This window comes from Pleurodeles waltl, chromosome 11 (genome assembly GCF_031143425.1).
Source record: "Pleurodeles waltl isolate 20211129_DDA chromosome 11, aPleWal1.hap1.20221129, whole genome shotgun sequence".
In the NCBI taxonomy this organism is placed as follows: Eukaryota; Metazoa; Chordata; class Amphibia; order Caudata; family Salamandridae; genus Pleurodeles; species Pleurodeles waltl.
Genome location: NC_090450.1, coordinates 32,969,368 through 32,995,317, shown reverse-complemented (window position 1 = coordinate 32,995,317; position 25,950 = coordinate 32,969,368). Strand labels below are relative to the sequence as shown.

The 25,950-nt window shown below is 47.3% G+C and overlaps 1 protein-coding gene across 1 annotated transcript in view; it reads right to left on the bottom strand.

Moving 5' to 3' along the window:
• The window catches only part of LOC138265310 (cytochrome P450 2J2-like), a 124,013-nt gene that overhangs the window by 83,845 nt on the left and 14,218 nt on the right, over positions 1–25,950 (bottom strand). Inside the window, exon 4 of the mRNA XM_069212919.1 lies at positions 10,130–10,290. Within this exon, the coding sequence (XP_069069020.1) occupies positions 10,130–10,290 (161 nt within the window). The remainder of the gene's footprint in view (positions 1–10,129; positions 10,291–25,950) is intronic.

Sequence of the window (25,950 nt, the reverse complement as noted above, 5' to 3'; positions counted from 1 at the left end):
CCAGCACTATACACTGCCACTCTTAGTGAATCTTAAAGCTGAGTGTCATACCTGATCTGAGTTGCCAGCAAGTGCACCTCCTCAGTAAGGATTCAGGAGGTTTTATCCAAAAATATTTTGGAAAAATAAGGTAAAAATTGAAATTTGACCCATATTGGGTAGTAAAGGACAATCACAATTAGGGTCACGGAAGCGCCTCGTAGTTACACCCATAGAACTGAGAGAGAGGAATTCTTGCTCTGCTATTGCAGGGATGTACCTGATCTCTGCCTAAGGGAAGCTTGCATTGTTACAGCATGTGCACCACTACTTAGACGCTTACATTGTTCTTAAAAAAGCGGAACATGAATGTAATTATTTTTTGACTTTATAGAATTCAAAGCTTCGCAAACTGGTATTTTGTTTGTTACAGAGCAGTTTATTACACTGGAGTTTTAGTACACCCCAGAGGACCAGTGACAGTTCTAGTACACCCCAGAGGACCAGTGACAGTTCTAGTACACCCCAGAGGACCAGTGACAGTTATAGTACACCCCAGAGGACCAGTGACAGTTCTAGTACACCACAGAGGACCAGTGATGGTTTTAGTACACACCAGAGGACCAGTGACAGTTTTAGTACACCTCAGAGGATAAGTGACAGTTTTAGTACACCCAGAGGACCAGTGACAGTTGTAGTACACCCCAGAGGACCAGTAATGGTTTTAGTACACTCCAGTGGCCTTTGTTGTCCTGTTCCATTTATGTCAGGCTTTGCTTTCCATTTCTGAAAAGCACTGGATGAAAGAAGTAGAGCAGGGTATCAAAGGTCACTTTCATTTGCTTGAAAAAGTCAGCAGCAAGACTGCTTCATAAAGCCCTATTCGTTCAGTGTCACTGCATCCATTTATTTTAAAATATGTTGCTAAATAGATTTGAGTCTCTGAATCAATTATCATGGGACCCACCATCTACTAATTACAAAAATTAACAACTCCTTTGTGAGCGTTCCTGTCAGGCTTAGACTGTTTCCCTCACTCCCACATGTCTCCCCACTTGGACTCATCCCTCTGTATCCCTGAAACGTCCAACCACCACTATCCCACTATTCCCCTCTAGCCCTCCCTCTGACAATGAACGCTGCTGCAGCTCAGTTTCTCTCTCTCTGTCTCTCCTTTCCAACACCTCTTGTGTGCCACCTGCTGCAAACTGTGCTTCACTATTGGCTTTGCCAATGCTTATAAAAGTTTGCTTGCATTGGCAAAGTCAGTATTGGTGCCCTGCCATCTTGGAAAGGTATTTTCTATACTCTTTTGCGTTTCTTGTAGATGCAGTACGGTGGCCATCTTGTAAATATATAAAATAACATACAGCCGTCTTGGAGTGTTATTAAGCATACTTCCAAGAAGGCTGCCATGTTGCTGGAATTATAAAAAAAATCACTTGCCACGACGGCTGACTAATATTTTATGTCAGGACTGGAGGCTTCGATTATGCTTTTCTGACCATGCTTTATTTTCTCAGGAGCTAATAAAGTGAAAGTATTTAAAACACTACACTTCCCAGGAAAACCATCAGAGTTACATGACCAACCATAGCGTATCCTACAAAACCTGACAACATCAAAACTCTTCCTTGCCTCTTTTTTCCTGTGTTTTATAATAATGGCTTCCAGAATAATGATGTTGTGATATATATATTACATATCTGTGCGCGTGCGCTGGAGCACTAACTTCGGACAGTTGCGCTAGTTACAGCTAGCCGCTGACTCGATAGGGCTAATTTTCAGTGTGTATTTATTTTTTCTCCTCAATTGAGGTAAAAGTTCTGTTGGAGCGGTTGACACCCTACAAAGGGAAGCAGCATGACTCGTTCATTTATTTGGTGGAGTGGGAGTTTCAGGGAGCGAAGACTACGCAGCCTTTGGCCGCGCAGTCCTCTTTTTATTGCCACCATCAAAACACGATGTACATGCATGTCTCGGCGAGCTTCTCTTCGCTGGTCTTTTCACTCTGGAGAAGCGCGTTGAAAGTACAGTTAAGCGTCCTTGAGGCAATATTGTTCCCGCTGACACACCGGTTTGACTGAGTTCCCCAGGGTAGTAAAATTATATCAGAGGCATTGCCCAGAGCATTTTTCCACAGGTCCTCCCTCCACTTTCTAAAGACATTTGTATTGACCTGTGCAGGGGTGTGATACACTGCTTTAGTGCCCACTTGCTCCCCCTTGGTACCCCTCATGGGGCTCTTATATATATTTATTGGTTCCTGTTGGGCCATTTGTTTCAGTGTCTCCTAGGTACATCTTTGAAGCTGCAAAATGTTGACGAATACAAAGAAGGTGAGGAGAGTTATTTTTATGGGGAAGGACAGTCCAGGTCCTTTTAGGACAATTTAGCCCACGCCCCGGATGGAGGTGTACACCAGAGGGTTAATGAGGCTCTTGTAAAGGCTATTGCTCCTCTGAAGCAACACCTCTATGGCTTCGCCCATCAGCAGGGCTGGCTACCCCACTTCCCATCAGGTATGATTGATGAAAATGAGGACAAACCCAAGCGCGAACAAAGTAAGGAGCCACATTCAGAGGTGTTTGAACAAGTTGCCTCCTCCCTGCCTACTGAGTATACCTACAGTATTCCATATGGCTCCCGTGCTGACACTATATCAGATGACTCCAATTCTGTATCCTCTCAGAGTTCTTCTCAGGAAGACAGCCAGGGCCCACAAAAGTGCAAAGCGAAGTCTCCCCATACAGCCACTAGCAAGCAGCCCAAGGACTTGACTTTTGAGTCAGGTGACATTATGCGTCTCAGATCTACTGCATGTGTCTCCCATCCAGAGGTAGTTGATTAGGTCAAGGCTCGCATACGACAAGATTTCCATAATGAGGTACGGGCTTGTCTCCGTTCTGAGTGTCCTAGACCACAGTTGCCAGACAAGGTAGCGGACACCTCTGAGGTGCACCCCACCATGGTGTCATATCTCAAGAAGTATACAAAGGATCTGAAGAAAGGCCTGGGTAGGGCATGGAAATCATGCCAGGAGAAACTTTTAGATATGTCAGAACTGCTGACAAAGATACTAGAGATGGCCTATCAGTCCAAAGAGCCAAAATGTACCTATAGATGCTGAGGTCCTGGTCGGCTGGGCCCAACAGGCTATATGCCAATTGGGTAATACCAATTGCACTATATCTAACAAACACCACCAATCCATATTAATGAAATCAGATCCCAAACTTGTGGACCTAGCCTCTTCAGAGTCAGACCCAGTGGCACAGGGTCTCTTTTCCGGAACTCCTTTCTTAAAGGAGCTGTCAAAATTTGTCTCAACTTATTCCAACTTAGATAAGGCCCAAGGTTCCACTCAAAAGGTTCTCAGGCTACTTTTTGGAAGGGCCGGGGACTTCCGAGGAAAGCGTTCGACCAAGTTATCATCAAGGCTCCTCAAGAGACAATTTCCAAAGGGGCAGAGGTGGCTACCAGGACCAAACGTCTACCTTCTATCCCACCAGATTGTGTGCCTCCAGGGGACGATTCTGGAAAGGACAATTTATGGGCTCTTCAAATTCTTTTCAGGCCTCCAACACTTCAGGTGAGAATCATTCCATGTTCAGAAGTAACTTTGGGGAAAAAATCCATCAGTTTGTACACAATTGATGAAAAATTTCACAGGACCCTTGTGTTCTCAAAACTATCCAGGGTTTTAGGCTAAAGTTTTACAAAACTCCTATTCAATCAAATCTGCCATGCCTGATGTATTTTACCAAACTAAATCAGACTTTTATAGATTCAGAACTCCAAACGCTTTTGTTGAAAGATGCAATAGAAGAATCCGAGCGTCACCCACAGGGGTCTATAAATTCCATTTTCCTTGTTGAAAAGAAAGGAGATGGCTCAAGGTTGGTTCTCAATCTTCGAGACTTCAACCAATGGATCCCCTACCGTCACGTCAAGATGGCGGGGATCCATTTGTTGAGAGATACTTCAGGAAGAGGAATGGATGGTTTGATTAAACCTGAAGGATGCCTATTTAACCATTCCCATTTTTCCACCTCACAGATGCTTCCTTCAACTTCTGTGGAGGGGCAAACACTACGAGTTCAAAGTCCTCCCTTTTGGTCTCTCGTCAGCACCTTGGTGCTTCACAAAGATCATGAAACCAGTAACAGAATTTCTGAGAGCCCCAGGTGCTTGCCTCATCATATATCTGGACGACATAATCATACTGTCATCAAATGCCCACAGAGATCCATTCTCCATCTAGAGTGGACAATTTCTCTTCTGCAAGATCTGGGGCTGGTGATGAATGTCCAGAAATCCATTCTGAATCAGACCCAAATCATAGAATTTCTTGGTTTCCAGGTGAACTCTCAGACTGCGCAACTAGTTCTTTCAACTCAGAAGGTGAAAAATATCAAGAGGAAATTGGAATTAGTTTTGTCCGAGAAGACTACATCCTTGAGGTCCATAGCCCGGTTAGTAGGCCTCCTCGATTCCTTCATTCAAGTGATATTTCTGGGTTCCCTTCATTACTGGGCCCTTCATCGTTTAAAAATCGAATACCTGAACATGGGTCTGTCATATTGGCAAAAGGTCTCTCTTTCAGAGTATGCTAGGACGGAGATTTCCTGGTGGTTGGACCACATGGAGGCATGGAACATCAGAGCCATCTTTGACTCAATGCCGAAAATGATCAAAGTTGAATGCCAGCCATTGGGGCTGGGGAACCCGTTGTGGCCAAGTGTCCATGGGTGGTCGTTGGTCAGCAACAGAATTGTCTCTACATATCAATTTCCTGGAACTCCTTGCAGGTTCCTTTGCAATCTAGAGTTTTATGGCAGGGAAAGCAAATTGTATTATTCTTCTCCTCATGGACAATTTCTCAGCGGTACACAATGTGAAGAAGCTCAGTGGGACATGGTCCAAGCTTCTGTCAGAAATGGCCAAGGATTTTTGGCACTTCTGTCTTCAGAACCAACTATCAGTGATGGAGTATCTGCTGGGGCAGCGCAATGTGATAGAGGACTGGCACTCTTGCCATCCAAGGAATGCCAACAATTGAAGGCTTTATCCAAAGATATATGCTATCTAGTGCATCAATGGGGCCACTGCAGCATACATCTATTACCCTCATGCCTGATCAGCCACCTACCAGCGTACTTCATCTGGCGCCCAGTTCCAGGGTTGAAGGATGCCTTTTTGCAGGGCTGGAGCCTTTTCGACTCCTTTGCCTTTCATCCGTTTATGATGATACCCAGAGTGCTGGCTCAACTGAGATGGCAGAGAGTGGAGAAGATCTTAGTAACCCCACTTTAATGGTCACAAGCCTGGTTCCCAAATGTTCTCGAACCAGCTTGTGCTCCTGATCGCTTGGTGTTGGAATCTGCTACTGGACACCATTGGTCTTCCGCACCTATTAATCCAAACTCGTCAGCTGTCATTAATAGCTTAGCATCTTTCGGGAAAAGATGGAGTCTCCCAGGCCTTTCGAGAGAGGCTCAGGACTACATTAACCAAGCATGGGCCTCAGGTGCAAACAAAAGATATACTTTAGACGCTAGTGTGCTTGGTGCAGTACTTGGGGTGCAGAACCCTTCTACACAGATTGCACCACGATCTGGAATTTTCTTTCCTCCTTGGCAGTGGCTGGGATGGCCTATAGGACAATTAACACTTTCTGCTCAACCATTTCCGCTGGTCACTTCTTTATAGATGGAAGTCCTGTTGGCCAACATCCCATTGTGTGTAAACTGATATGGGGAATTTGAATGCCGAATCCTCCTCTTCCTAAATATTAACGTGGTACTTAGGTTTTTAGATGCTTGGCCAAGCAATAAGTATCTATCCAGGAAACAATGGTCCACCAAATTGACTATGTTGCTATGCCTTATTTCATGTAAAAGAATTAAAGACGTGAGGGATCTGGATTTGGCAGGGCACCAGATTACTCCTGAGGGAGTTTCTTTTGTTATATCCCACAGGACAAAGTGTGTGTAATACCAGGTTAATATCTTACCCGGCATATCCAGATAACCCCAAGCTTTGAGGGGTTCAATGCTTGAAGGCTTATGAGGTAAGTACGGCTGAATTCCGAGTGGACATGCACGTTCAATTGTAGATAGCACTGAAGAAGCCATATCATCTTGTTTCCTCTGCTACGTGAGCAAGATGGGTGAGATGGCCTTTATCAGAAGCAGGTATAGATGTTCCCAAATTTGGAGCTCATTCTGCTAGAGGTGCACTGGCATCAAAGTATTTTTCCTTGGAGTCCCATCTACAGGACATTGTGACGGCAGCTGACTGGTCCTCAGAGTCTACTTTTAAAACTTTTAATTCTAAACCTAAATTGATGTATCCTCGGTGGTGATGGGACAGCTTTAAACAACCATAATCGGAGCCTCCCACCCTGGCATAGAATGTAACATTTTCTAGTATTTGCAACAAGAAACTTTAATTCTATTAAGGACACGGAGGCAAGTTCTGCAATCAATTGGTCTTGTGATCTTTGTGTGGATATATATATATATATATGTTAGACCTGACAGCCTTAGGGTGGTCACCCCTAACTTTTTGCATGCCTCCCTCTACTTTTTAGATACTGTTTTTGCTGGTTTAAAGACTCTGCGCTTTTACCACTGCTAACCAGTGCATATGCTCTCTCCCTTTAAACATGGTAACATTGGATCATACCCAATTGGATTATTTCATTTACTTATAAGTCCCTAGTAAAGTGCACTATATGTGCCCAGGGCTTGTAGATTAAATGCTACTAGTGGGCCTGCAGCACTGATTGTGCCACCCACTTAAGTAACTCCTTAACCTTGCCTCAGGCCTGCCACTGCAAGACCTGTGTATGCAGTTTCACTGCCAATTCGACTTGGCATTTAAAAGTACTTGTCAAGTCTAAAACCCCCCTTTTTCTACATATCAGTTACCCCTAAGGTATGCCCTAGTTAACCCAGAGGGCAGGGTGCTGTGTAGGCAAAAGGCCGGACATGTACCTGTATAGTTTGCATGTCCTGGTAATGTAAAACTCCTAAATTCGTTTTTACACTGCTGTGAGGCCTGCTTCTTTTATAGGCTAACATTACAAAATCCTGCTGACTGGTGAAGTTGGATTTAATATTACTATTTTAGAAAGTGAGAATTTCTCTGCACTTAAATCCTTCTGTGCCTAACAATCCATGTCTGGCTGGGTTCAGTTGACAGCTCCCTTGTGTATTCACTCAGACACACCCCAAACACAGGATACTCTGCCTAACTTGCATACATCTGCATTTTGAATGGGTCTTCCTGGGCTGGGAGGGTGGAGGGCCTGACACTTACATGTCAAAGGACAGTAGCCTGCCCTCATGCAAAGGACTGCCACACCCCCTACTAGGTCCCTGGCAGACAGGATTGAACTGAAAGGGGACCTTGTGCACTTCTAAGCCACTCTTTGAAGTCTCCCCTGCTTCAAAGGAAGGCACATTTGGGTATTTAAACAGGACCTCTGCCCCTACCAACTCAGACACTTCCTGGAGAAGAGAACCTGACCCAGAATTTGCATCCTGTGAAGAAGAACTGTCTGGCTGCCCAAAGGACTCACCTGACTGCTTTCTGTGAAGGACAGCTGCCTTGCTGTACTCTGGCTGTTGTGAGAAGTGCTCTCCAAGGGCTTGGATAGAGCTGGCCTCCTGTTCCCTGAAGTGTCACGACCAAAAAGACTTTATCTCTACAAGAAGGACTTCTTGTGCGGTGAAAATCGACGCACAGCCTGCCAGAAACGATGCACAGCCTGCACCGTGGTGAAAAATTCACTGCGCGCCAAACCAGAACAATGCAGCCTGACTTCGCAACGAGAAGATTGATGCAGCGCCAGCGTAGTGACCGGAAAGTCGACGCACGGGCCACTGGATCAATTCACAGCCGAGCCGGAACGATGCAGTCCGACTTCCAGAGAGGAATCATGCAGCGCCTGCTGTGCATTAGAAATTTCCCTGCAACGCCCACCGGATCGACGCAGCCCCTGTGACTTCGTCCTGTCAGTACCGGAAATCCACGCATCGTCCCCGTGCGTCTGCAAACCCTGCAACCCGAAGAGGATCCACGACCGAGCATCGGAAATCGACGCACAGCCGCCCATGCGTGAAAACTAAATGACGCATTGCTGTGTGTGGTCCGAGAAATTGACGCACACCCCCTTGTTTTTACACACATCTCCTCCTCTGCGGTTCTTTGCGGAGATTTTGAACGTAAACCAGGCACTTTGTGCTTGAAAGAGACATTTATTGCTTTTTAAAGACTAAAGACACTTTATATCACTTTTTCAGTGATATCTCAACATATATTTATTGTATTTTAAGCGTTTTGACCTGCATCTTATCAGATAAATATTATATATTTTTCTAAACACTCTGAGGTGTATTTTGGTGGTGCTATGCTGTGTTATTGCAGGAGTTATTGCACAAATACTTTGCACATTGCCTTCTAAGTTAAGCCTGACTGCTCAGTGCCAAGCTACCAGAGGGTGGGCACAGGCTAATTTGGATTGTGTGTGATTTACACTAACTAGAGTGAGGATCCTTGCTTGGACGGGGGTAATCTGACTGCCAACCAAAGACCCTATTTTTAACAATATATATATATATCAGAGTAAACTATGTTTCTTTTTTTTGTATTGTTCCCTCCCTGATTGGTTCACTGGTAGTTTGTTCAGTCGTTGTTTTATAGCTTGAGACAAGGTTTATGGCTTGTATTTTTCTTTATTGTTATTCCTAGGACATGATGATAACTTATGATGTCTGCTTCACGTCGTCTTGGTAGGAGATTCAGTTTTGATGGAGACGTCAGATGCATGTCCTATTTTCCATTTTCGGTTCTATGTGATGTGTCCTGGTGATTGCCTGGAGTTGTTTCCGTGGGACTGAGATTCTTGTTCTGGTTATGGACTGCTGTTACAGGTAAAGTGTATTAACTGTTTCGAGTTCTGTAAGAAAGAGGAAGCGTTTTGATGTAGTCAGGTTTTATACTCTATGGTTGGTCGTGTGACCATGATGGTTTGATTGGAAACTGTAGTGTTTTAAATACTAAAAACACAAAAAAGTATGGGGTTCACTTATAACGAGGAACTACATCCAGGGGAAATTTTCCTGGTGTTCCTTAACATCACTAGGTGAGTGAATGGTGAATGGGTGCTATGAAGGGTCGTGAAGTGATGATGGGGGGGGTATTTCCTTTATGGACTAGGTGGTCTCACACACTATATAGTGTCATGCTTCATCATTTGACCACCTAGCCCCACCCAGGTAGGACAATGCCACCTGGGCGGACTAAACATCACTGTTAAAAGAACGGGAGGGAGTGCGTACATTTATACTTTCTGGAAATTATGGGATCCAGCTGAACTAGGGAAAATATAAAAACACCTAGGCAGTTACCTGTGTGAAAAGTTTTAATAATGGTGTCTGCTGGCGTATTAAAAACTAGGATGGGACACCTCTGAGAACAAGAACACATTGGGTCACCTATCTAAAAATAAATGGCCAACATGTTTCTGCCCTCTACAATGAGCCAAGGAAGGTCTGGGGGCATTCTTCAGGGCCTAGGATCCCTTAAAGTCATGCATTGCAAAGAAAAACGTCCTACTCTCATTAAAAGTGTGGGTAAAATATAGTGAGAATTGATGCGGCCTACCTGAAGCGAGGAACTACCTAGCGTAGGCCCCGGGGGAGTGTCCCCTTATAGACACACATGCATCATATGAGGCACTCGCTTGCGCCTAGTCCGCCCCCTCACTGGACCGCTTGTGGTGTTTTAAATACTTTAACTTTACTGGCTCCTGAGAAAATAGAGCATGGAAAGAGAAGCATAATCCTCGCCTCTGTGTCCTTAATAAAATTTTAAATTCTTGTTGTGAATTCTAGAAAATGCTGCATTCTCTATACTTTCAAGATAACCTCGATGTTATGTTTACACATAAAGTAACAGCTATCTTGGAACACTGATGCAATTTTACAAGCATTGGCAAAGCCATTGGCGACAACCATCAAGTATTGGCAAAGCGAGAACTATTAGCTTTGCCAGTGCATTTTCTCCAGCAAATCTACCATCTTTCTTTAAGTATCACCAAGTGATTTTCACTTTTCACTTATTATAAAGGCTGACTTACTCTACTCCACCATTGTGTGCGGGTATTGATAACACTGTTGATAGCGTTAAGCATCTGTTGGAAAGATTTGTCATTGCTGCTAAAGCAATGGCCGAAAACCACACTACTTATCACATTGGCCACGCAACTGGCTATCGGCTGTGCAGGATCCATGGCTTTCCCTGTGGATACAGAAAAATGTCAGATATTATTCCTTTTTCACTCTATAGGCAAGCACACACGTTCAATGAAACAGTGGCGATGTTTATTTTTCTTGGGAATTTGAAAAATACCTGCTGTTGGTTCTTCTTGAGACCACTTTAAGAACAGGTTACTGTGACTCTATAGTACTGCACAGGATTTGACACTTCAATTTGAGAGTGGCTAAAAGAAAACCCTGGTCAATGCAGAGAAGGGCATCATTGCTTGCAAACAAACATTGAGAGCTAGTCAAAGACTGAATCAAAAGTTAAGTAACACAGCTCTCCAACAGTAATGTAGGACTGCCTGTTCTGGTCATCTCAAAACGCCCCTCTTACTCAATCAGTGAATCAATCAATCTTTATTGCTTCAGTTTTACATGTGAAAGCCATACAATATACAAACAGATCATAGACTGCCATAAGATCATGAATAAATAATAAGATAATAAGCCTTCTCAACAGGTTCAAATCATCTCACACTCCCAAAGCTTCTCAACTATAGTAGATGGTCCTCAAACCAACATATAAAACTAAATTCACAATAAAATACAAAAAATTCACAATAAGAATTGGATGGATGAACTGATCCAAATCCAAGGGTTTATTCAATGTCTTGAACAGTCTTTGTCAAATTTAGATGAGCAGAAAAATAGAACTGTACATTGTCAGGTCATGTGATTACTGTAGTTACCATGAAGACAACTGAAGGGGCAAGAGCGAGAAAAGCATTAAAACTAAAAAAGGTTGAGCTTTTCTCTGTGTTCGTCAAGTGTCTCTCTTGTCGCTGCAAATACTACATCATTGTCTAAGGTATGTGCATCATGAGAATAAGGTGATGTTGTGCAGATCCCCTCCTTTACAAGTTTTCCAAGGGCCCGTTGTAGCTATCCTACTATGTGTGACAAGGTGTCAGTGGTATTTGCTGGAACTTTCAGAATGTAAGTGCATGCCCCACCCCCAGCTCTACAGGGAAACTGATGTAGGTGAGGGTGTGGTGCAGCCTGAGCTACTGACGTTGGAGCTGGGGGAACCAGGTTTCAGTCAGTGTCAGCTCAACATCTTGTGATTCTGGGCAAATGTCCTGTGCCTACAATTCAGCACCTTGGGGCCCTCAAGGGTGAGTTGCCGTGCTTTACAAATCCTGGATATTCTTGTAAAAAAGGAAATTGTGGGCATGTGCCCTTTATTGTGAGATTAAGCTAGTATAAAGTGCTACACTAATATCATTACACCCCCAACCAGGTTAAGGGAAGTATGATCATAAATACTTGGTCTACTTGATTGTTCCCTAATGTTGAGGGCGAGGAACAGCCCTTATGGATAGACTATGAAAGGTCAACAGCCCTACAGGCCATCCCCAAGTCCTGTAAGGAATAAACATTTCCGACCGACTTGTAGCTTCCCATGCTGCAGGGATATATGAAGCCAGCGCAATAAAGAATGCCTCAGAATCAGTTTGAAGACATAAACTTATCGCATCTTTACAGTATCTTATATGGTGTCTGATGAAAAGGGCCATAAATAAAGTCTTGACTGCAAGGAGTTAGTGCAAAATAGCATAAAGTGTAGAATGTTTTTGTCACTTTCTGCTTTACAATTACAGATGGATGAACCAGCGGCTTTAGTAGACATAACCTAAACCTTATGTACAACGACCTTTTTATTTCTGAAAGAGGCAGTCCATATATTGTTGAAACAGACCAGAGGGTTTAAAGTCCAAAAATCGTGTTGCTAGTTCACCCCCTGCTGTGCTGAATGCATGTCCAATATTTGCCTTTGATTAGATGCGCACTTGAGGGAGTCGGTGTCTCAAGATTGCTCCAGTATTTAGCGCAACCTAAGGCCCCTAGAGTGGTTTCCAACATGGTCAAACCAGGGCAATTTCACTTTGTCAAAATTCATGCATTGTTTTTAGATAGCTGACCAGCTCCGGAGTTGTCCAACTTTAAATCCAATACAGGATTGGTTTGAGTGCTACGAAGGTATGGACAGTCTTCGTGACCAGTTCCATCCTCAATGCGACCATAGGAGTTCAAGGACCTAAAAAGAACAGACTGCGTAGGAAACGTTTTTCAGTTTTCCCCATGCCTGCTGATTTTTGGAAACCCTTGAGCTTCTCCAAATGAATGTAGCTGATGCTTTCATTTGATAAACTTCTGTACTCCTTAGTAGAATGAAAGCCTTTGACATCAGCTTAATATATTTTTCTGTAGGCTGTGGGTGGGAACAAATGTGTAGGAACCTGGTCTTCCAAATGACTGAACCTGGGGGGAGATGGTGCAAACCCATCTACGTTGGTACAAAGCTTGTCCATCCATAACAGGACTACAGATCCATATTCTAGGGCATAATATTTCAAACATGTTGAGGGCAAAGGTTGTGTGACTGGGTACAACCCGAGTTACCTAACTTCTTATCTTCCTGTGCCACCTATTCTACCCTACTCCTGGTCCATATGGCTGCAGTATTGGTCCCCCTTTAAAAAATACACTGAGTGAAACAGCTATTTTGGCCTTAACCTCCATTTTAAGGCTGAAGTGAGATTACACGTTTCTAGGTTTTACTATTCCTGGGATTTTCAAGTGAGGTAAAACCTGACAGAACACGTGAAGTTCATGCCCAGTAAATGGCCCTCTAATAGGCAAAACATGTAAATACATGCAGTAATTGCACATTTTACATGTTATTCCACATCTCAAGGTTAATTTCTTGAAACTTCATGGTAATTGCAAGTTTTGGAATTTCCACCTTATAGTTACCTTTGAACTAGTGATCGGCCCCAACATGGGCAGGTAAACATTTTCTCAAATTGGACATCTCACAGATTGTGGATCTGTACTGAAAGAAACTAACATTTCCTGTACACTTCTAGGCAAATAAATACATGGCTGGTTGGATGTACCCCTTTGACAAGACTACTGTCTGGCACCCACCCCTATTAAATGGGAGATTGCCCAGTATAACATCATTTGCATGTCCACCCACCACTTTTAATATGAAATTGGAAGCACCATGACACTGACATGCCCATAGCACTCCATCTTTTGGAATGGTTGGAAACGAGGACACTCCACATGAACAATTGTCAGTTGCTCAGAGTTGTCCTATTTCCCACCTGTTGTACTATTGGGTTACCTACTGATTCCCTTTCAAGCTTTTGGGAAACTATGTTCAGGCAGAGCATTCCAGGTGAGTATCCTGATATATCAAGTGCAATACCAGTTGACTAATCCTTGCAGAAAGTTCTGGCTCAGGCAGACTTCAGGCAAACCTCTGTGAATCTTCCCCACTGAGTTGTCAGGTTTAGCTGGATTGTACAGGTATCTGCTTGACCTATTGTTACCAAGGGCCTGATTCAGAGTTTGGCAGATGGGGTACTCCATCACAAACGTGATGGATAAACCATCTGCCATTTTGCAAGTGCCATTGGATATAACATGCTTATAATACGGTGGACAGGATATCCGTCATGTTTGTGACAGAGTAACCTGTCCGCCGAACTGTAGATCAGGCTCTAATTCTTCAAACTCCATTTTGTTTAGCCAGAGGAGTAGTCCTTTCTCACCTCATTTTATTAGTGTATCATTTCTTGAAAGTGCTTCCATTGGAATTGATGAGGGGCTATTTAACATTGGACAGTAAACTATATCACCATTCTGTCACATTCTCAAAATAATTCAGAAATAATTTTGTTGTGGAGCAATGGGCACCAGAAAGCAGAGCAATTTACAGTGTGCTTTACATGAGAAATTATTTGGTATGGTTGTTTTATAGCGGGCCGCAATAGTGTTTGTGTCATACAATAGAGGCACGTATCTTCTGCCATCCTTGCACATTACATCAGTTTCAAGGTACTGTTGCTGATGGTGGTGACTCTGGAAATTGCCTGTGAAGCAAAAACTACTAACATTAAACATTGTGACTGGACTAAACAGATTGGGTGACAGTTAAACTGAGAGTGGAGACAAAGGCCCTCATCATGAACCTGGTGGTCCGTTCTGCACCGTCGGCGGTGGCGGTAGAAACCGCCAACAGAGGAGTGGGCCAGACGGACAAATAATGAACCAAACGAAACTCACGCATCCCGCACACACCCACCGCCAGGAAAGAAGTCCCGCTGACGACGGCAGAGACCACCCACAGGCCGTAGGAAAAACCCAACCCGCCCATCAAATTATGAACCACCATTCCGATACCAGTTCCGGGGCGGGAACCACCGCCACACAAAGCCAGGCGGAAAAGAAACAAATAGAAGGAAACACTCACCGGAGGTTAACAAAACGTGCAGCGGCAGCCATGGAAAGAGAGCTGCAGATCATGACAGCCTTGCTCCTTGCCATATATCTACACGACCAAGACCGCCGACGAAGACGACGACGGTAAGTACTGCAACCTACAAAACAAGGGAGGAAAGGGCAAAGTTACATACCCACCCACTCCACCCACCCCGCAAAGCCCCCCAACCCTTTCCAGCAGCAATAGTCAGACAACCCACTCCAAGAGGGACGTACCCAACCGAAGGCCACTGCAACTTGGCCATAGGACATACAATAGCACCACAGCCATAAATTATTTAAACAAACACCAGGGTGGAACTGCGTGCAGCCCAAACACAGGCCAGACAGAAACTTTATTCAGCAGCTCAGTGAGCTAAATGAGCCTATCAGGGCCAATGGCCAGTCCATAAAAAGTCAATTGTCCTTGGCCACAACTGGCCACACCTGACTCCCACAAGTGCTGGGCACTCCACTCAACAGGGCACCATAGGGGGATCCAGGCACCCAACGGAATGGGGGCGGGGTGGGGATTGACGATGGGGGTGGGACTTAGACTTGCGTGAGGAGGTTGGCGGGGTGGGCTTTTTCTTTGAAGGGGGTGGGGGCTGTTGGGCTCGGGCAGAGCAGGATGCCATAGGCTCTGAGTGGGCCTTCTTCTTAACTGGAGAAGGGGCACAGGAATGGGAGGGCTGGACCGGTGTGGGCTGCGATGTGGAAGGAGCGGAAAGGGCAAGGAGGTGGGCATGTTTCAGGACAAGACGGGGTGGGCCAGTGGGTTCGAACAGGTCTGCACGGGAGAGGAAAAGTTTTTGGGGAGAAATTGGGGTGGGTGTGGATGAGGTTGTGGGAGTGAAGGCAGAGGGAGTTGATGTATGGGGTGTAGGTGTGCGTGTAGTGGGTGCTAGTGCCTGCTCAGTATGCTGTGGTGTGGTGGATGTCTGATGGGTGGGTGTCTTGGTGCGTTTGAGTGTTTTGGGTGGTGGGGGGTGGACACAGTGGGAGAAGACAGACAGCTAGTGTGGATGTATGTTGGGTGGGTGTCTGCAAGTCGGGTGAGTGAGCTGCATGTGTCAACTACAGTGGAGGTGGTGAGTGCAGGTGTGGTGTATGGGGTGCATGTATGGCTGTCTCTTATTGTGGTGAGTGCAGGAAGAGGAGCAGTAACAGTGAGTGAAGGTGCAGTGCATGAGGGTGTGCATGTAGAGGGGACAGACAGGGAGGCGGAAGAGGCGGGCACACAGGGGGAAGTGGATGTTGTTGTGTGTGCAGGTGTCTGTTGGCTCTGTGAATGCTTGTGGTGGGATGTGTGGTGCTTGTGCTTGGAAGTGTGTTTCTTGTGTGTTGATGTGCTTGACTGCGTGTCTGAATGTGTGCCTTGGACGGGTGAAGGGAGTGGGGTGCTGGAAGGGGTAGAGGAGGTAGGAGGGGGGACGGAATGGCCAGGGAAACTGGCTGCCGTCCAAGAGGAGGCTGGAGCCTGATAAGATCTGTGTAGGGCAGACACGGCACAGTGAATGCCATGACGACGGTTGTCTGCCCTACAGAGATGGTTCTCAGGAGGTCAATAGCCTCCTCTGTGAGGGCAGCAGGGCTGACTGGGGCAGGGGAGGAGGTGCCTGGGGCGAAGGAGACACCCACCTTTCTGGGTGGGCGGGCATGGCCAACTCGGTGGGGAGCAGAAGGGAGGGCGCTGATGGTATGGGGGTGGCGGTAGATCTCACGGTCGTGATTTGTCCACTAGTGTCCGCCACCGCCGGAGGACCACCCATCGGAGGAGGTTTCAGAGTCACTACCTCCTGTGGTAGTAGCCTCCCCTGTGGAAGTCCCCTCACCCTCCCACCCACTGGTCCCCTGGGCATCTGTTGTCTCTGCCTCGGAGGATCCGTGGGCCGCTGTCTCCCCACTTGCCGGTGTCTCAGCTCCCTCGCCTGATGTTGGTGCTGTACCAGACACACAAAAGAGAACAGGGATGGGGAGACAAAACAGGAGAGACATTTGTAAGTAGCTGAATGCTGATACACAGTGGCCAGACATACACCTACCCAGCAGACACACCCAACAGGCAGCACCGTGCACTAGGCCCATGACCATGGCCCTGACTACTGAGCAGTATACTGACCTACACCCATATCCTGTCATTACATTGAAGCTGAGGTAGGTGAAACCTGGCAGGGACACCCCTACACCCTTTGGGGAGCAGACAGTAGCTGGACACCAGTCAAAAACCCTGCTCTAAGCACCATGAGCCCTAGCGCACACACACTCATCCTTCCAGGCTGAAGTATGGTCTGTAAGTACTCACCCCCTTTTGACTGCTGTGCAGCCTTCAAGCGCCCATCCAGGTCTGGGTACGCCACTGCCAGGATCCTTCGCATGAGGTGGGTCAGTGCCTGACGGGCACCCCTACCACGTTGGGAGGACTTCCCCAGCTGGGCCTCACTGATCTTTCGTGCCCAGCGCCGCAGGTCCTCCTACCTCTTACGACAGTGGGTGCTCTGCCGGTTGTATACCCCCTGGGTCCGTACCTCCTTGGCGATGGCATGCCAATGTGCCCTCTTCTGGTGGGCGCTGACCTAGTAGGGAGACACAGAGAGGAAACACAGAGGCCTGGCACCTGCACAATGGCAATAGCTGGCTGATTGTCAGACATAGGACAGACAGTACTCCCAGACAGGCAGGACAGTGGCACGCAGCATTCCATGCACCAAGCCCCATCCTGGCTCACAGGACCGCACATCTGAGCAATCCACTCCATCCATTACACACAGTGCCCCCCCCAAACCCGGACTCACCTGTACCTCTGGCCGGCTGTAGAGTCTGCCGTACAGGGGCAGGACCCCTTCCACTAGTTTCTCCAGTTCTTCCTGGGTGAAGGCCGGGGCCCTTTCCCCTGCACCACGTGGATCATCCATAGCCAGAGGCAGGCCACAGCAGTACACAGAGTGGAGTACTTGTTGCACAGGATCAGGGAGTCAAGTGATCACACGATGACGAATGCGCTTATGTTCTGTGGGGGAATGCACCGTCACCGCCGGTAGCAATCATGATACGCCAGGATTCCCCGTTGGCGGTCTTAGGTCACTTCCACAACGAAGGGGCAGAATTACATTGGGCAGATATTTTGCCATCACCTACGCATCTTGAAATTCAAATTACTCACAATGCTGGGCCTACTAGCCATATGAAGCATCTATGTCTCTATCCATAGAGTATATAATCACACATGATTTACTCCGTTCCCTCTTAGTGATGTAAATGTACATCTGCCAGGTTGCAGTTATTCTACAGACACTACTATGAAGAATGCAGTGAATGTTTGTAGCAAATATGCCAGTGTATGTGTGCACCCCTCACAGGTACGACCCTTGTGACGAGGAAGGGCACCATCAGTGTACAGACCATTTGTGGATATGGGGACCATGGTGGAGCGTCAGATCATTATCACTTACAGACTCACACATGCAACTATTCAGGACCTATGTGCATTACTGGATCCTCCACTGACTCCCGGAAATCGTAATCAGCATGCCATTCCAACTGGGGTGCAGGTGCTCTCCACACTACATTTCCTGGCCACAGGCTCTTTTCAAGTGACAGTGAGCATGGGTGCTGGTTTCTCACAGCCAATGTTCAGCCAGGTACTGACAAGATTTCTGAATGCATTTGTACAACATCTGCAATCCTATGTGCGATTCCCCCAAAGTGCTGAGCTCCCTGCCATCAAGTCTGACTTCTATGCCTTTGCAAACATTCCCCATGTTATTGGTGCCATCGATGGAACCCACATACCCATCATCCCCCCAAGAGTGAGTGAACAGGAGTACAGAAACAGGAAGAACTTTCACTCCATGAACATCCAATTGGTATGTACTGCAGACCAGTACATATTCCATGTGAATGACATGTTTCCGGGTTCAGTCCATGATTCATTTGTTTTGAGGAACAGTAGTGTGCCACAAAAGATGGAACAACTACAAGAGGACAGAGGGTGGATCATAGGTAAGTGTGCCTGTCACTAACTGACACATTGCAGAAAACCAACCTGTCAGACTAAGGACATTCCAATGATGACTCTGTATTGACCATTTCTCTAGGTGATTCTGGCTATCCAAACTTGTGTTGGCTCCTGACACCAGTGAGGAATCCCAGGACGGTTGCAGAGAGGAAATACAATGGGGCCCATGGACGTACTAGGAGGGTAAGAGAGCGTACTATAGGTCTCCTGAAGGCTAGATTCCGGTGCCTACATATCTCTGGGGGTTTCCTGGCCTGTGGTCCTGATAAGGTGTGTAGAATAGTAGTGGCGTGCTGCATGCTGCACAACGCGGCAGTGAGACATTCAATCCCCCTTTTGGAGGTGGAGGGTGCTATAGGTCCTGATCTGTTATCTCAGAGAGGTGAGGAGAGTGATGGTGAGGATGAGGAAGGGGAAAATGTCAATTCCAGAAACCAACTGATACAATTCTACTTCCAATAACTTTCTGGGACTTCAGCCTGTATATGTGGTTAGTGACTGATACTGTAAGTGTGCCATGTCAACTATGGGGAATTGGTCATGATATGCGAGTCATGGACCTCTTCAGCATGGTACAGGCAGACAATATATGCATTCCCTTCTTGACTATTTTGAATAACACTCTACCACCACCATGCACAATTTGAAAATAAAGTTTATCACTGCCTGTTGCATCATTACTCCACTTTGTTCAACATTGAAGACAGGGGACAGTGTTACAGGTGAGATATGTTGTTTATTGGTGGAATACAGTGAAATGTGCTATGTACAGTGTTGGAAGTTGTAATGGTTGGGTGTCCTCAAAACCGACTTGGTGGCAGGCCTGTTTGATATCATAGGTGGGTCCTATTTGTAGTTTAGTACTTTATTTAGCCCTCATCTAAGTGCAGTTGGTAAATGGGTGGGATGGTTGCTTTGCAGTAGTAGCAGTGTCAATTGTTGGAAGGGGGCTAGTTCTTAGCTGGGTTTCCAGTGCCATACCTTGGCCTGAGACTACGTTTGGCCACCTGCTGTGGAGCTACTTGGGGTGACATGGTTGGCCCTTGTGATTCCTGGGCAGGTATTTCCTGTGCTGTTTCCGCTGCTTGGGACAACTGTTGCTGGTTGTCCAGGCCTGTTGTGGGGGCCTCTTGTCCGGTGTGGGTGTCTGAGGGTTTGTTGACCAACTGCAGCAGTGCTCCTGCAATGGTGGCCATTGTGGCATTCTGTTCTTTCCACTGCTCCATGGCCTGTTGGTGGTGTTCCAGCTGCATCCTCTGACTTTGCTCCAGGGTGGTTACAATCTGTGCCAACCTGTCTTGGGTATGTTGGTATGCCCCCAGTACCTCTGCAATGAAGTCCTGGGCTGCTGCATCTATCCGGTGCCCTACCCCCTGACCCACTGGGGCACTTGACCTTGCCCTGGCCCCCTGTGCCTGTGTCCTCTGTGCAGGTATTGACGTGCCACTAGTACTGGGGCCCTCGTCTTTCTGCATGTTGGGGGTGGGAGACTGTGGCCTCTGTTGCTGTGTTCCACCTGTTTGTGCCCTGGGTCCTCTGGTGTGGGCACGCCTCCCCTAGCCTGCTGGTCATGACTGAGTGTTAGGGGTGACAGTGTTTTCCTGGGTGGGGCTGCTGCATGGTGAGCATCCAGGGCTGTGTGAGGGGCCTGCCTGCTCATCAGTGTCCAGGGATCCTTTACCAGTGTCCTGTGATGTGCCTCTGTCTCCCTGGAATGCTGTGGCACTCCTTGTCCCCTCCATTAGGGTTGCATGGGTGGTGGTGCCTGTTGGGGGACATAGAAATGTATGTTACATATGCATGAGGGTTTGTGGTGGACTGTTCTGTGCAAATTAGTGCTGGTGTGCCTTTCAGTGGCCTTCAGGGGTGCCTTTGTGAGGTGGACATTGCATTTAGTGGCAGTGGTGGGGTTACATTGTGGTGGGGGTTATTATTCCATTGTGGGTACATGCAGGGGTGGGTGGCAGTGCACAGCGGGAGTGATGTGGGCCTGGTAGTGCGTTGTGGGTGATGCAGGGTGGTGGATGTGGTGGGTAATGGCTGGGAGTGGTGTGGGTCTAGGTGGGTGTGGGTGGGGTGGGGTGGTGCATGCATTACAGGTATGGCGTATATGAGGTAAATGTAGACAACTTACCCGAGTCCATTCCTCCAGTGAGTCCCTCTGGGTGCAGGATGGAGAGTACCTTCTCCTCCCAGTCAGCGTAGTCGGGTGGTGTGGGTGGCGGTCCTTCCCCAGTCTTCTGCACTGCGATGTGGTGCCTGGATGCCATGGCTCAGACCTTCCCCCGCAGGTCGTTCCATCTCTTGCGGATGTCGTCCCTGGTGCGTGGATGGTGTCCCACTGCATTCACCCTGTTGACAATGGCCTGCCACAGCTCCATTTTCCGGGCGATGGGTGTGTGCTGCACCCCGGAGCCGAATATTTGTGGTTCCATATTTAGGATCTCATCCACCATGGTCCTTAGCTCCCTTTCGGTGAAGCGTGGATTTTGGGGGGGGGGGCATGGTGAGGGTGGTGGATGGCGTCGGGACTGGGGACGGTGTTTGGGTGCTCCTGTGTGGGTCGCCATGTATGTCCTGTCTGCTGGCGTTCTCTGTCTGGCTCTGGTGCTCTCCGTCTTCTGGTCCTGGTTTCCTTGCAAGGGATTGTGGGGTGTGTCTGGGGGTGTTTTATGGTGTCCTGGATGTGTGTCAGGTGTGTGGGTGCTAAGCTTAGCCAACGTGTGCACTGGTTGCTGTTGAGCCCACTTGCCACCCGTGGCGGTAGCAGCCGCCAATGGTCGTCCGGCCTCCACTGTCCGCTGAGGTGATTTGTGCATCATTATTTGTAGGGCGGGATGTGGCGGGTGGGGTGGGCCGGGATTCCCGTCGACAGGGTCCTGGCAGGGAGTGGTGGTGTGGGAATGTTTGGAGGGGTTGGTTTTTTTGTTCATTATATGGCGGGTTTCCATTCGCCGCCGCTGGCGGGATTCTGTTCACCGCCACCACAGCGGTCGGCGGTCTTTCCCGCCATGTTCATAATGACCGCCAAAATATGTGAATCTGTGCCTTATGTATCATCCTTGTGACCCCTGTGCCATTTCATTGGGTCTAAGATGCTCCATGTCATACAGGTTTTGTGCTTAGGTCTTTTGTGCTGAGGACCTGATGTATAAAAATACTCATATATTAGAATAAATGGTGGCCAGGCTTACCCTGATGGTCCCATCTCTAGTGTGGTAAACTGTAATAATGACGGTAATTTTTTTTACATATTTTGTGGACAATCGTGGAACAGCATCGGGCAGATTGAGTGTAATTCTTAGCATTTTTATTACACCGTTATTATTGCTTCCTGATGCTGTATCTTGTACAACTGGAACAACCTGTTTGTCTCGAGCCCTGCACTCACTCACTCAGACATGCATGTACTCACCCACTGATTCAGCCATCCATCATGGATTCAACCAACATCGATGCACTCACCCTCACATTCATCAATTGCATTCATTCACACATTCATCCAGTTACTGTGCACTTAGGCCCCTATTTATACTTTTTTAGCACCACATTTGCATCATTTTTTGACGCAAAAGTGGCGCAAACTTACAAAATATAATGGGATTTTATAAGTTTGCTCCGCTTTTGCGTTAAAAAACTGACGCAAATGCAGCGCTAAAAAAGAATAAATATGGGCCTTAGTTACCAGCTCATTCTGCCAGCCAACCAACGTCTCACTCTCACATTCACCCACTAACTTACTCACACAAGCAACACCCCTTACTTACACTTTTGGCTGTGTATCTGGTTTAGTAAGGCACAAGCAGCTGTTGTGGAGACTCTTTTTGTGATTATCCTGGCTGCAGGGGGTGGCCGGAACCCTGCGTGCTTCTGGCTACACAGGATACCCGTGTCCCCTGTGGCCTTGTAGCTCAGCACTCCCCGGACAGACTAGTCTCTCCCTGCCTCCTTGCATTGAGCCTACCAGTGCTGATCAGTGCAATCAGCACCCCCAGCTTTGTGTTGTATTTGCTTTTTACACCCTCCCACTTTCAAATGTTACTAGCAGGCACTGTTTGGTGTGTTAAGCACCAAAATCTGCATGGTACGGAAAATATCTCAGATGCTTTTCACCTAATACATTTCGGCAAGTTTGACCTGTCGAAATTTAATGAACATTTAGATATTTAATGAATCCAATAATTACTGGATGCGTCAAATATACCAAACTGGCAATTCTGACCCATGCATAAATTGGGGTTATGCATGGGTCGGAATTTAATCAGCAGCTCGTAATCAGGGCCATAGACTCATGATGTTCCAGCCTATTGCAAAGTTCAATAATATCCATTGCAAAACTTTGTACATTTGGCACATTAAAAAAAAAAAGTCGCAGAGGACTTTAGTAAGCACACAGAATTAACTTTATAGTAAGTACTGCCAATTGAAAGTTAGTTTTTGTTGAGGTTTATCACTGTCCCTAAATTTGTAGGTTTGTCCTCGGAATGAGATCATAAGAAATATATCTAATTATCCGTACCAGTGTTTATGTGAAGAGCAGTGTGCTAAAGGTGTTACGACTCGGTCGTCCCATTTCCATGGGGCGATGTAAGGGGACTGTCAGATGCCTGGGAATCACCTTAAACGCTTATCTAGAGTCCCTTGCTGACTCCTGTTTGTTTCTCTTTTCTCCATGGTACACTTGTGTAGTACTACATTTGCTTCCTGGGACTGCAAATCCCATAATGCACAGCTTGGTAGTTAGGAAAACCCGGATTCTGTTTCCCATTGTTTTCAATGGGAGAAGTCCAGTTGCTCCTTTTCACTGGATCCTCTCCTCCAGGACTTGAAAGTGTCCGAAACCACACACACCTGAAACCTCTCCTGTGCAGCCCAGCTTGGAACTGCTTATAAGCAGCCATTTCCTCAAGCTCCCCGTCGTGCATCGGACTTCAATTCCTTTGTGTTACAGACCCCTTGTCGGATGGTGTTCCAGTTTTGTTCCTGTTCTGTTCCAGCCTGATCCTGTTTCCTGTTTCTCTGCCCTGCTCCTGATTGTTCCAGCCAGAGTCTGCTCCCTACTTCTTAGCCTTGTACCTGTTTGTTTCTTCCCTGTTCCCTGTTTCTCTGCCCTGCTCCTGCCTTGTTTCAGCCTGAACCTTCTTTCTGTTTCCCAGTCCTGTTTACTGCTCATTTCCTACTCCCTGTATGTATTCCAGTCCTGTCCTTGCCTGTTCCAGCCAGAGCCTGTTCTCAGTTTCCCAGTCCTGTCTCTGTCTGTCCCAGACAGAAGTTTGCGCCCTGTTTTCAAGTCCTAGTCCCGCCTTTGCTTCAGCCTGAGCCTGTTCCTAGTTCTTGCCTCTGCCTCTTTGTTTGTTCCCTTCTGTTTCTGTTTCTTCTTGGTTCTTTGTGTCTGGTAAGTGTTCTATCAGTCTTCACCAGTGTATACGTGTCCTCCTGTGTACTGGGGTTGGCTCCTGGTTTCCAGGAGGCAATTCCAGCCCCCATCCTTGTCCAGTGTTATACGTTGTATTTCGTGCCTAACAGTGACAGTGTGCTATTGCTGTTTTCTCAGGAATCGCCACTGTGTTTCGAGCTGGACCCACAAGAGCGTGTCCTGTGTATGTAAGTACTATCCTTGTTTGTGCTCTAGGGTCCAGAGACAGAATCACTTTTGCTGCCTCCTTTCTATGGGGCTGGCAGGGTGACTATCTGTAAGAGCAAACTGCACAGAGGCATTGAGATTCCCTGTCACTGTGGGAGGTTCTGCGCCTTACTCTGTGTACAACCCCAGCGTGTTTGTCCACTGGTAATCCGTTTCCTGTTTGTTCACACAAGGGTTGCTCTGCTTTTACTTTCCTGGTTCCTGTGCCTATCCATAGCTGTCCTTTCCGTGTATGCCTTTAGCTGCTCCTCTGCCCCAGTGTACTACCTCTTTAGGATATTCGGTGACCTCAAGGGGTGTCCCAACCAAAGTCCTGATCAGACCCACCTGAAACCGTGACAAAAGGAGGATGTTATACATGGCTCCTAAATGCCATTTTTCACCTAATGTTCAAGTAATATCTTAATTCATGTATTTAGCAATTTGCTGATGAAGTTAAAAAAGTAAAGGTGGGAGGCGTGGCTTCGGGTGTCAAGATGGCGGTCGCACTCAGAGTACTCCGGAGCACTCCGTCATCCGCCATTAGAAGCTCTGATATCCTGTGCCCAAAACTCCATCTGCTGTGATCACTCCCCCTTCTGGGACACGGTAAGGGAGCTGCGGTAGCTAAATGGCCTGGAGGAATGAAGGAACACCCTGCTGAACAATCGGGCTTGCCGAAGGAGCCCTGGCTAGGGGGTGCAGCGGAGCACCTCGTTCGCACGGATGCGACCGTCCGCGTGGTGGCTGGATCGGCGGGCGGGCCTGGTGGGAGTGAAAGGCCGGAGGAGCGGACCAGCTAAAGCGACCCCCCCGCAGTTGGCCCAGGCTATGAACTCCTCTCAGCTCATGGAAAACAGAGGCACGGCTAGGGCCCGGGAGGTGCACTGAAATAAGGCCAGACAGCCGTTTTCAGAAACTAATGGCTGGCGCCTTCGCTAGAACTGCGGGCGCAGGGCGCTATTTCTCGCTTTGCCCCCTCTATATTAATTCTCCAGGAAACACACCTGCTGGGAACTCGATGCCCTATGTTATTGCGAGGCGGATACGACAGGGCCTACCATGCAGGCTTTACCAGAGGCTCCAGGGGGTTGGCAATACAGCTTCATCGCTTGGTGCCCATAGTGACCTCCACGATTAAACTAGACCCGCAAGGTCGATATGTCGCTCTGGAAGGAACACTGAACAGCCAGCCGAATAATTTCCTAAGTGTGTACGTCACCCCTGGTACACTGGAATGGTACCTGGTGACCCTCCATGAGATTCTGGCTTAACTTCCCCCGGGATTGACCATCTTGGGAGGTGACTTTAATGCGGTCAAGTGCCCAGATGCTGATACCACTGGTGCGCCATTGGTGAATTGGAGCGCCCGAGCCAAACAACTATGCCACTGGGCTGATGGTCTGGGCCTCTGTGACGTGTGGCGGTTTTGGCACCCCAGAATGAGGCAGTACGCACCCACATCAGTGGCACATCACACACACGTGAGAATAGACCTCCTTTTCATGCCAGCATTAGATGTTTGCCGAGTTACAGGTGCGCAGATACTCCCGTACGTGATCTGTGACCATGCACCATTTCTGGTGCAGATGGACGATCCCAACAGGACCCAGCGCCCCTTGTGGCGGTTAAATGCTTGGTACCTCCAGGTTGACGACAATGTCCAAGCCCTGAGAAAGGAGCTCAACTACTACTTCACACACAATGTTGGCTCCGTGTATTCA